The 13,000-nt window shown below is 37.4% G+C and overlaps 1 protein-coding gene and 1 non-coding gene across 2 annotated transcripts; one reads left to right on the top strand and one right to left on the bottom strand.

The window, feature by feature from the left end:
* The first annotated feature begins 6,067 nt into the window (after positions 1-6,067).
* On the top strand, positions 6,068-6,231 carry LOC127620419 (U1 spliceosomal RNA). Its single transcript, XR_007967708.1, has one exon. It is a non-coding gene; the product is annotated as a U1 spliceosomal RNA (small nuclear RNA).
* A 715-nt stretch (positions 6,232-6,946) lies between these two features.
* Positions 6,947-8,779, bottom strand: LOC127619443 (piggyBac transposable element-derived protein 2-like). The gene is made up of 3 exons (XM_052092300.1): positions 8,629-8,779; positions 7,850-8,423; positions 6,947-7,757 (listed from the first exon to the last, which is right to left on the bottom strand). Exons 1-3 carry the CDS (start codon positions 8,777-8,779, stop codon positions 6,947-6,949), a joined length of 1,536 nt encoding a protein of 511 aa, XP_051948260.1.
* Positions 8,780-13,000: the final 4,221 nt, after the last annotated feature.

Genomic DNA, 13,000 nt, shown 5'->3' on the forward strand with positions numbered 1-13,000 from the left:
ATGTGAACAAATGAACAGAATAAAAAAGCACAGAACATGTTAAGAGTTGTTAAAATAGGTTGAAAATACACTCCTTTAAATTCATATTTTTTAATGTAATTTATCTTTCATACATTGTAAATTTTTTATACAGCGATGTTGTTGATTAAACTTGAATGATATCGTTATCGTGTCTCAGGTAATATCATCATAAGTGTCCCAATGTTCAGTGGATGAACACCCTTACCAGTGCCCAAATTCATGTTCAGGATTTACCGATTCATGTTCAGGATTTACCGATTCATGTTCAGGGTTTACCGATTCATGTTCAGGGTTTACCGATTCATGTTCAGGATAAACCGATTCATGTTCAGGATTTACCGATTCATGTTCAGGGTTTACCGATTCATGTTCAGGGTTTACCGATTCATGTTCAGGATAAACCGATTCATGTTCAGGATAAACCGATTCATGTTCAGGATTTACCGATTCATGTTCAGGATTTACCGATTCATGTTCAGGATAAACCGATTCATGTTCAGGATTTACCGATTCATGTTCAGGATTTACCGATTCATGTTCAGGATTTACCGATTCATAGTGAGTTTGGGAGCCGATTGACACACTGTTAATTCTGCTGCAGTGTTATCCAGTAGATTAGTTATCAATAAAGTGTTTCTTAATAGTCTTAAATATATTAATATTCTTTTCCATCTTCTCTGATGAAATGTGTATTTATCCACAGTTTTCCTGAGCAATCACTGGACAGTGCCATGATGATACTAATTGCCTGTTTTCTGTTTCTGGTCTCGAGACACAATGTCAAACTAACCGAGACGAGGGATCCGGATGGAGAACAACAATCATTTAAGTGTTATTCAGGGGTCAAAATTAATTTCTCGCTCACAAGAACTAATAACTAGAATAATCAATGATATCAACATAACTGACCTCAGACCATCCCTTTATGTCATCTACACACTCCGATGAGGCACTTTAAACAAAAAACAGTCGTTTCAACTATAGAGCCACATGTTTTTATGCAACTTCTACAAATGTAATACTGAAGTTGCTGAGACTATACGCTGATACGGGTGAAAACACTGCAGACCGGAAATGGAAAACAGGAGAATCGTGGAACACTTCTGCGTTCGGGAAAATGGAGAATCGAAAAAGTGGTTTTGATGCATCACAAATAAGAACAATTTCTGAATTTGTTCTAATTTAAAATAATAATTTTCAGTTTTTGGCCCAGTTTTTATTTCAGTGCATAATTAAAAAAATAAAAATAAAGTGTACATAGAAATAAATTATTTGTGACACAAATTAGTAATTATACTTTTATTTCTTTAAGTATTATTGTATTTATTTCCACATTTATGCATTTCCTCAAACATTTATTAATGCATTTACTGATTTCTACATGTATTAATTTCTATATGTGTTTGTTTGTATGGTAATGAGGGGTGTGTTTTCTACTTCAGGCAGAGTAATCGAGCTCCGAGTGCTCCAGAGTGAATCTTACAGGCCTCAGTGACATCTTGTGCTTCACCAAATGAAATTCAAGACTACAGACTTGAAATATATTCACAGGTGAGTGTGAACGTGCTTTTAGAAATGTAATAATGTACCTGTGAACAGATCAAGTCAAAAAGGGAATGAATAAATCTCTACGTTAAACAGGCCTAATGGTTTCATAGCGCTGTACCTTTATTTTTAGGGTCAGTAGTAGGGTGACTATATTCTAGTTTTCCTAAAAGAGGATATTTTTTTTTTTTTTTTTTTTTCTCTTCACCGGGGGTGGGGGGGTAATAGGGTTCAAAACAGTGTTACTATGAATGCAAACTTTAATACAGTGAAAAAGACTCTAAAATAAAATATTTGATGCCATGAGTGTACCTTCATTTACTATTATTTTAATGGCCATGGAATATGAAGCAATGTGAAAACAATTCTGTTAATTTATCTGATGAACTTTCAACTTTTGCTGACCGTTTATGCTTCACAGAGTTAATGTGTGCTTCTAAATCACTTGTACCTTTATTAGCAACTGACACACAAGTGCAGCTTTACATGTCATACATTCCCACGGACCTCCACATGGACGAAAGCATGGGAATATTTTGTGCAAGTTATCTGTAAATTTGCACTTTCATTTGGGCATTGTTTCCTCTCAGTGGTCATTTGCTGCTACTGTCAAGCAATTGTTTGATGCCGAACACAATAGCGCTTTGCACGTTCGAGGAGAGATTGACAGGCAGGAATTTGGCTAATAGTTGCTGCAAGCCTCTTATAAAAAAGAAAAGTTGCCAGCCACCACCAGGGTTTTTGATGATTTTCGCTAAACTTTAATGTCCCGCAGAATATTTTCTTCCATGAATATATGAAGATGCTATATATCAAAATAAAGCTCTGAGCCTCTGCTTTTAGGCAAAAAAAACTATTTTATTTTATCTTAATATGTTCTTTTTTTATTGCCACTTGAACAGAGGTAGGTTTTGTCAAAAACAACATTTCAGACAAAAAGCTGAGAAAAAGGCATTTTTATCAAACAAGTGCTTTAGTATTAGTATGGTGTTCCACTTCACGTTTGAGACGTTTGCAGTCTGTTTCTTTGATCAAAGAGTTGCGTACTCTTTCAAAACATGCTTGTGGTCTTCCTTACCGTATACCACCTAAAACACGGATACCCGGAAAATTCCGTGTTTGGCGGGAAGCGTTTTTCATAAAACCCGGAAAATTCTGTGTTTGGCGGGAAAGAGTTAAAGTAGTTTTTCGTGGGTTATCTGCATGAATATGAAATGAAGTCGATAAAAATGCATTATTATTGAGGTTATTATCAGTAGGCACAGATTTATCTATTAAAGGAACGATCTACAAATATGTCGACATAAATGGCAAAAATGCAAAAAAGAAGGCACAGTTAACAGACCAACTATAGTTTACCCAACTATGACGATTTCAACTTCTCGACCACAGAAGTGTGAAAAGGGTCTATAGAGATAATTCATTCCCTATTTTATGGAGGGTCAAATTCCATTAAATAAATAATTACATACATAAAGAAATCATGCAACCATATTGGTTACCCTAGCAACCAAGTTGCAAATCACATATCTCTGCACCAGATCATCGTAGAGACATCCGGGTTGACTTATTTCACCCAGTATGGCAAGTACCCATGATAAGTATCACCCTGGTAACTGCCTCACAACCAGATGGAGCTACCTTAGCAACCAAGTAACAAAATATCTCTGCACCAGAAAATCGTTGAGACTTCCGGGTTGACTTATATCACTCAGGAAGGAAAGTAGCCATGTATTTTATCACCTTGGTAACTGCCTCATAACCAGATGGGGTTACCCTAGCAACCAAGTAACTAATAACATATCTCTGCATCAGAAAATTCACCATCACTGTTTATGGACTACTAAATCATGATTATTAATGTAAAATATTACAAAGAAATAACACACACATTATTATATATATATATATATATATATATATATATATATCACACACACACACACACACACACACACACACACACCTAGCTAGACATGATTGAATGTTTATTTACGTAACCTTTATTGATTGTTGAGTTCATGTTGATTTTGACTGACAGTGAAAAGAAAAAGCTAGATAGAAGGAAAAGAGTTTTTATAATACTGGAATTTCGGACAATTGACGAGCAAACTCTGTTGATCTACTGTTAAAGGTGCAGTACGTAAGATTCAGAAACCCTTGTTATTAGTGACACCTGTGGCCGTTAAGTGAACTGCAGCAGCTACCTGTTGCTCGTGCACACACTCCGTAGGGACTCGAGCATCTGCCAAAACAATCCCGTTACATACAACGAAGACAACGTGATTCACCGGCATCATGCTGACAGATGAGGTAGCATAATTAAAATGACGCAGTTATGATTGTTTTACTACAATCTTTGAGACTTTATATTGAGTCTCCAGTGCTGGAACAGGGCTAAAACAATGTGTGGATATATGTCTGACTGTACGAGACTGTAGTTTGAAGTAATCACTTTTCTTTGCATGATACATTGACTGCATTTATACGATAGCCTATGTCGGCGTTAGCTAGCTAGCCAGCTTTATCGATAGCTGTTAGCTAAATTTGGTGGATGATGACAGTAGCGGTTTATAAAATAGACTGTACATTATAAATATGTGACACAATTCAGTATTGATGTGATTCCATCACAACTGACATTTTAATATATCGATGCGCTTTTGTTTTATAATAATAGATTTTATATATTTTCTGTACTTTTTGCATTATCTTGAACATTGACTAGCATTCATTTCATGTTATTGTAGTTTACCTTGCTGAATAATTACAGATTAACATTATGACAGTTACTGTGCAGGCAAGATCAAGTTAGCTAAAATGACGCAGATCAATCCTTATGGCACTATATTTCACATGCTTTGCAGGTATGTAAGCTTACCTGTCCAATAACATTCAATCTTTATTTCTAACAAATTCAATCAAACTTTATTTAAATGACTGTAATTACAATATTGCCATGTCAATACAATATTTCTATCTGTTTCTTTCTATTTATCCTTTTCCTTCCTCTGTCTGTCTATCATTTAGAGCACTCTAGCAACCAAACCCTTTTGACTTCAATTCAAAATCAATAAGATGGTATCTCAGGATCAGAATGTCATAGAGACGTCCAGGTTGACTTATTTCACTCAGGATGGCAAGTAGCCTTGATAAATATTACCTTGTGTTTTTTAAGTACTAGTTTATGTCTGATATGAAAATGTTTTATTTCGGTGTACACTTTATATACATTTTTTACAATTCTTTGCAAATATTTTATTTTTTATATTGTCACTTTAGGTCCTCCATAGTCTGGAGCTCAAAGCTGATTGGTCCGTGTGTGCGGCTCTGTTGTACACTGACTCAAAACATTGCAGCAAGTCACATCACATCATTAAATACCTGGTGTCTTGAAAAGGCTGACTCCACTTTCGTCTAGCCCAGCAGGACCTTTCCAGGTCTGAGCGGTTGTAGGCTAGCACTGCTCCTGCTAGTGCAGACTTGAAAACTGCATACTTGGAGTGGCTGTCAGTGCGAATGGCTGCATCAAAGCGATGGATCCAATGGAATATGTCCAGACGCCACCATACCATTGTCCACCCATGTCTGGAACAAGGTCTCCACAGCGGTCGGGCCTTGTGCACGACAACACCCACGATCAACGTACAAAATCTTTGGCACAGACTGATTGGCCTGCTGGAATCTCTCCATTACTCCACGGCACATGGGCTCCAGATACTCAGTGGACTCTTTGCAGGTGAGGACAAATGAGACAATCTGGGAATGCTCATTGCCTATGCTAGTAAACCACTCAGCTGTGATGGGGATACCCTAGCAACCAACTAACAAATCACATATCTCTGCACCAGAACAAAGATTTCAGGTTTTGTTCATGGGACTCAGGGTAGCAGGGATCTATCTATCTATCTGATAGACTGAATGGTCAGTATAATCTTTAAACTTTGAACTTTTAAAACTACTACTTAAACTTATAACAACTTCAAATTAAAAACCTTCAAACTTTTACAACTACTTCAAACATTATTGCTATGTTCTCTCAAGCCAACCTAAAGTTTGTCCACAAACATTTCAATCTAGAAATAAATAAATACACGTGGAATTAAAAAAATACAGTAATACATAAGGAAATAAAGCTAAGTACTAGTTTGTCTGATATGAAAATGTTTTATTTCGTAGTACACCTTAATTTTTTTTACAATTCTTTGCAAATATTTTATTTTTTATATCGTCACTTTAGGTCCTCCATAGTCTGGAGCTCAAAGCTGATTGGTCCGTGTGTGCGGCTCTGTTGTACACTGACTCAAAACATTGCAGCAAGTCACATCGCAATGCATCATCGGTTACATTCCTTGTAAACTGGGTGTAATTGTAAATATTTGTTAATAACATGTAATAACAATGTGTATTAGTCATGAAGTATGTGTATTTGAATGTGTATCACCATCGACGTGAATAGTAGTGAGCAGAATGACTCCTCTGATTGGCTCGCTTTCAATTCATACTTACCTGGCAGGGGAGACACCATGATCATGAAGGTGGTTCACCCAGGGTGAGGCTCAGTCATTGCACTCCGACTGTGCTGACCCCTGCGAATTCCCCAAATGTGGGAATCTCGACTGCATAATTTCTGGTAGTGGGGGACTGCGTTCGCGCTCTCCCCTGATCATTTGGTTAAAGATAGATTAAAACAGTTAGCTGAATGTTTCACATTGGAGGGTGTTCAAGCATGAACTGCTTGTTTAATCCTCTGTTGCATGATATATGAAATAATAGAGAAAAAAAAATATTTCCACACATTGTATTACCAGTCATAGAGCACATTGAACAATTCAACACATAATTTACAAAAATTATAATAATAGGGGGTAGATCTAGGTAGGTTATTTTGGTGCAACAACATGCAATAATGGGAATAAAAACAAAATGTGCAGTCTATTTAATGTAACAAAACACATTTTATGAAAGATCTTCAACATCAACTTCATTTAAAAAAAACATTTGTGCCTAAAAGTAATACAGTTAAATCCAGTTACCATCTTAGTGGGGTTTGTTACCTAGAAGTAACAATGCTAACAAAGGAATATTATTTTTATGCATTCATTCTCATAAAATTTTCAAAAACTGGATAGAAAACCAATTTGTGTTGTTTAAAACAGACTAAAGAACAAACAACACTGGTGGATCATTCAGTATGTACACAAATCATGGATGAGCCACTTCTTCATCTTAGGTTACTGTGTGTGAAAGGCAAAGAAACAGTTTTTGTCAGGAGTGTGACAGAGAAACACGTCACATTTCATGCACTTGACCTTGATTATGCCATTGCATCCAGGATATTTGCACCTCCCTCTGTTTTCACTGTAGACAGACCAGTGGTCTATGCGGTCCAAGCGGAGTGGGGCCGGGGTAGAGGTGCAGTTGCGCCGCGTCTTTTTTTCAGGTCTAAACCTGCCTGGACACTCAGAGATGGACGTCCCCTCTTCCTGCAAAGTGTGTCTTTTTTGCAGAGGCAGCTTGCCACCTCAGATTTGAAGTCCATCAATCTCAGCTGCTCCTTTTGTTCCACACCACAACTGGTGGAATCTCTTCTGTAAAGCAGCCAAGCCTCCACCATCGCCACGTCCATCATGTGGAAGAAGAGGCGCAGATACCATTTCTTGGATCGCACTTTGGTGCGATACAGTGCGATAAGGGAATCAAGGAGGTCTACTCCACCCATGCTTTTGTTGTAGATAGACACAATGTTTGGCCTTACCACCTCCACCACTTTTTGGGTCTTCTTGTCCCATCTCTTGACCAAGGTTGTGGGGTAGGCTGCTGCATAGGTACTTAGCAAGTGGACTGAACGGTTATCATGCCACTTCACTGCTCTCAGGTTGACGCCCTCAAATTTCGTTTCCTTCTCTTCAAAGGTCCCTCTTCCTTTTTTCTTCATTGTTTTGTCTTCAGTAAAGGTGCAATTGGGCAACCTTGAGGATCTCACTGTTCCAACACTATGGATTTTCATTTTCTCAAGTTGGACTTGTAGGTCGATGCTGCAGAACCAGTTATCAAAAAACAACTTGAAGGACTGGTTGGTGGGAATGACTGAACACAGCTTTAGAACAATGTTGCCACTGGCACCAATGTCTGGCTTCCCTTCAGCTCGAGTGATGGTTCCAGTGTAGACCTCAAAGTTGTGAATGATGCTATGGCAGTCAGCAAGGATAAATATTTTATACCCCCAGCGTTTTTTTTTTTTTTTGGATTGTATGATTTTAAACTGCTTTTCCCTTTGAACGGCACAATCTGTTCATCAGCACAGAGCATCTCATGCATTGGAACAGTATTGAAGCTCTTCTTCAGAGCTGTCAGGAGAGGACGAATTTTGAAGAGTGCATCATGCCCAGGCTGACCTGCTGGGATGTGGTTTTCATTGTTGCTGAAGTGGAGGTATCTCTTGATGGTCTCCCAGCGATTCACTGACATAGTGTTGGCAATGCAGTCCACCCTTGCAGCTGTGCTCCAGTACAATCGTGTTTTTGGAAAGTTGAAGACTGCCATGTACTGTGCAATGCCAATGAACCGCTCAATCTCTTTGAAAGTAATGTTAAGCGGCTTATTTATGTCACACTGGCTGGCATACAAGTTGCTCTGTGTGACGATGTTTTCAATTGCATCTTCTATCAGGTTTCTGAAGTAGTCAATTGGTGCTTTTACCTCTGTGGCCTGAGGAAGACTGATTTTCAACTGGGGGACAGGGGGTATACTTTTTCGGCCAGTTTTCCATGTGAGATTCAGGTCCTTAGCTTTTATGTATGCTTGTTCCTCTTCGTCCTCTTCCAGCTCTCCATCTCTTTCTTCAGCATCTCTATCTGGTGGTATCAATAAGCACATAGCAATAAACACATCAATAGGTATCAATAAGCACATAACAAGCAATAGTTGCCAGCTAGTCTAACTAATCTAACTAATTATCTAATATTACCCTAGTATTATTTCTAATGGCTGGTAATCATTATAGAATGCATTATACATTGCATAAATTATACTTAAACCTAACACTCAACACTCCATTACCTGACTCATCACTTTCTCCCTCATTGATAGGTCTTTCCTCCTCATTTTCCTCATCACTACCATCTAACTCATCCTCACTTTCATCATGTGGAACAACCAAAACAGTGTCCACTGCCTGACTCCTCTTTCTGCCATAGAATGGTATGTTCATTGTCACTGAAAAAGATAATTACACAATTATTATATGTATCTGGAAATATTGGAGGCAGATTGAACATTTGGTGTGCACACACGCACACACACACACACACACACACACACACACACACACACACACACATCTGAGCTTACAAAGCTACAAATTCTAGGCTATGCCTATGCATACTTATAGCTAAACTGTCATCATAAATATTGTTATTGTTATTTAGTATTTAAAAAAAACAAGGCAAATACTGACAAATACTTTAATAAGTCTTTGTATCCTTCCATCTGTGTGAAATGTTATATTGCTGATAATATTGTATTGCTAACTAGCATGAAAACAGGGAATTCTCATTCCACTGTTGCATATTGTTGCTTTGAGGCAACATGGCTATTTTACCCATTTACAAAAGAAATATTCAATGAAAACATAATCAACAGAGTGAAATTAAATCAGAACTTACCCAAAATTGTGAAAAAAAAATTTTTTCATGGAAATCCTAAGGAAAATGTCACTTTTTCAAAGTTTTGTGGAGCTGAAAAAACATGGCTGCCGCATGTGAGTGCAGGTGAGAAAAAGACATTGAAAAGGGGGTTGGACAAGTCATTTGATCAAATACAAGCATTCTATTGGCTTTTCATACTTCCTCCAGATTAAAATAAGCTTTTTTTTTTGGTGTATGATTTTGTAAGCCTGAGAATATGAGGGAAAATGGGTATGTTACCCTGAAGCAACACTATGCAATAGAGGTTCTTTTTATGTCTCTCAATCACATTCAAGTTGTGATTTGTCCAAAACTTTTATTTAGCTTCTTTTGAGCCATTCAGCAGAGGACTTACTCCTATGTGTTGGATCATTATCTAGCTGTATAATCCAGTTGTGTTTGAGCTTCACTCATGGACTGATGACCAGATGTTCTCCTTTAGGATTTTCTGGTAGGGAGCAAGTCTATGGAGCCAGAAATATGCCAAAACAATTTGAATTTTGTAAATTTGAAATATTAGATGTTTGAATTATAATTGTGATTTTTGCCAAATTTAATATTACGTTGTATTTTAAATAGTTTTTAATTTTTTTAAACTCCAATCCTGGACATTTTATATTTAACCAAATTGAATTGAGTTTTTTATGGCACAATTTTATAAATCTGTATTTTCAAACAGCACATTTTTGGTTCTGAATTCTTACACTGTAAATATCCCGCTTTTAAAAAATATGGAGAAGAAATTCAGAACACAAATTCAGATCTACAGAAAGTGGGTCAGAGGTCAAGCTGCTCCACAGGGAAGAGTAGAGGGTCTCGGAAAAGTCGAACGGAGCATTTTGGCCAATTACAGCTCGAGGTGCAATAATTCTCTGGTGCAAGCGTGATTCAAAAGGTCGCCATTCTGACCATGAAGTGGTTCTTAAACTTTTATGATTAATATTTTTATGGTTAGCACATTCTCCGCGATATGAGACATTTGTCTGAGCGGTCTCTGGTATTTGTTTTAGTATAAAGTATATTTAGTATGAAAGTGATTAGTAAGAGTAAGCATCACATATAACTCAATAATTCATGTAATTCTGCTTCTGTGATCGGACTCCACATCAGATCCAAGTCGGATGTTATTTCAAACACTTGTTGGTGTTTGTAAGTGAGTTTTGAGCTCAAGACTTGAACATCAGGAATGATCGCTCAGATGTGTGTGATTTAGCATGCGTGATTACAATATACGATTCATTTCATGTAGCTTATTGTAAGGCATTTAATGGCTAATTTACACACCGAACTCCAACAAACGTTACAAACACATTATGACTGTCATTCTCACATGTGCACATATTGATGTTCAGTCATTATGCCGTTTATTTTTAGTTTGAGTCCGAATCATTTTAAACTGAACATTTCACGTGTTCTTGTCATAAATCTTCAAAGCTGCAAAATAAGTTTAAACAAGCAGCATAAAAAGGTTAGATTTTGGGTAATGTTGATTATTGGTTGGTATTTCAATGCAAAAATCTGTCTTATTAACTACCAAAACTAATCTAGTTCAGGCACTGTCAGATCTGATATTGCACTGCGTCTTGAGTATTTAAATGGGGTCATTATCCCCTTTCACACATGCAACCAGGTAAATTACAGGAAAATTGTTGGGTTGCCTTTACTGGTAAATGTGCTGTTCACACATACCATCAAAATGAACATGTAAATGTACTAATGATACTCCTTCTCATTAAGGGAAATGGCCAGAGCTAAATTGACCAATTATTTTCAAAAAGGGTCGTGTTCACACGTGACCTAACCTGAAAATACAGTCAATTGTCTGGAAAAGGCTGTATGTGTGAAAGGGGCTATTGTCACTCCTGTTTAAAGGCTTGTTATAGATTGCGCTTCACAACATTTGCGCCGTTGTCTGATCTGCATAATTCCTTTAGTGAATATTAGTTTGGGTTTATGGGGTCGCCTGGATGAGTGCGAACATCAGCTGCATCCATGTTGATGTTTTGTTTTCTCACAACTGTCATAATGGCCAGAGAAATATTTACAAAAAGATCTTGGTGCAGCTTTTTAATGATTTCATTTGTTGATTTTAGACATGCAAGTGAACACACATGAACCAACTGATAACCAGATTCTAAACACAAAATGACAGATACTGCAGCAGTTGTATGTATATGGTTTCTCATCTCGCAGTACCAGAAATGTACAATTTGAATTCAGCTGGGCATCACATTCACTTTTAAGGGTTCTCCTAAAAAGTTTCCATTTGTTGTTCACTTGTATTTTATGATCGCATGATTTATCTTAGATTCATCTTTTACATCTCAAAAATCTTTTAACAACAGTGTGTAACATTGTTATATTCACTGTAACAACTACACAATGTAATAAGTTAAATGTAATGTTCATAATATAAATAGTTGAAGTCAGAAGTTTCATTAAAATGCATTTTTAACCACTCCACAGATTTCAGATTAGCAAACTATAGTTTTGGAAAGTCGTTCAGGACATCTACTTTGTGCACGAGTAATTTTTCCAACAATTGTTTACAGACAGATTGTTTAACTTTTAATGGATTATATCACAATTCCAGTGGGTCAGAAGTTTACATACACTTAGTTAACTGTGCCTTTAAGCAGCTTCTGATAGGAGGTGTTCTGAATTGGAGGTGTACTAGTAGATGTATTTTAAGTCCACCTTCAAACTTAGTGCCTCTTTGCTTGACATCATGGGTAAATCAAAAGAAATCAGCCAAGACCTCAGAAAACTATTTGTGGACCTCCACAACTCTGGTTCATGCTTGGGAGCAATTTCCGAATGCCTGAAGGTGCCACGTTCATCTGTACAAACAATAGTACACAAGTATAAACCCCATGTGACACATTCGGTCTCCTAGAGATGAACATAGTTTGGTGGAAAAAGTGCAAATCAATCCCAGAACAACAGCAAAGGACTTTGTGAAGATGCTGGAGGAAACAGGTATACGAGTATCTATATCCACAGTAAAACGAGACCATTATTGAGATAACCTGAAAGGCTGCTCAGCAATGAAGAAGCCACTGCTCCAAAACCACCATAATAAAGCCAGACTACAGTTTGCAAGTGCACATGGCGACAAAGATCTTACTTTTGGAGAAATCTCCTCTGGTCTGATGAAACAACATGACCATAATAACCATCGTTATGTTTGGAGGAAAAAGGATGAGGCTTGCAAGCCGAAGAACACCATCCCAACTGTGAAGCATGGGGGGGGCAGCATCATGTTGTGAGGGTGCTTTGCTGCACGAGGAACTGGTGCACTTCACAAAATAGATGATAGATGATATCATGAGTAAGGCACATTATGTGGATATATTGAAGCAATATCTCATGATATCAGTCAGGAAGTTAAAGCTCGGGGTCATTGTCCATTTGGAAGACCCATTTGCGACCAAGCAACGAAAATCAGTGGGCTGAACTGAAAAAGCATGTGTGATCAAGGAGGACTACAAACCCTGACTCAGTTACACCAGTTCTGTCTGGAGGAATGGGACAAAATTCCAGCAACTTATTAAGAGAAGCTTGTGGAAGGATCCCCAAAACATTTGACCCAAGTTAAACAATTTAAAGGCAATGCTACCAAATACTAACAAAGTGTATGTTCACTTCTGCCCCACTGGGAATGTGATGAAACAAATAACAGCTGAAATAAATCATTCTCTCTACTATTATTCTACATTTCACATTCTTAAAATACTTTTTATATT

This window comes from Xyrauchen texanus, chromosome 26 (assembly GCF_025860055.1).
Source record: "Xyrauchen texanus isolate HMW12.3.18 chromosome 26, RBS_HiC_50CHRs, whole genome shotgun sequence".
NCBI classification, from domain to species: domain Eukaryota; kingdom Metazoa; phylum Chordata; class Actinopteri; order Cypriniformes; family Catostomidae; genus Xyrauchen; species Xyrauchen texanus.

Excerpts from the sequence above, each read along its gene's own strand:
- LOC127619443 (XM_052092300.1), bottom strand. The coding sequence starts at position 8,779 with ATGAACATACCATTCTATGGCAGAAAGAGGAGTCAGGCAGTGGACACT. Across the intron at positions 8,424-8,628 it reads GGGAGAAAGTGATGAGTCAG|ATAGAGATGCTGAAGAAAGA; the intron begins GTAATGGAGTGT and ends TGATACCACCAG. Across the intron at positions 7,758-7,849 it reads GCTGATGAACAGATTGTGCC|CATCATTCACAACTTTGAGG; the intron begins GTTCAAAGGGAA and ends TGACTGCCATAG.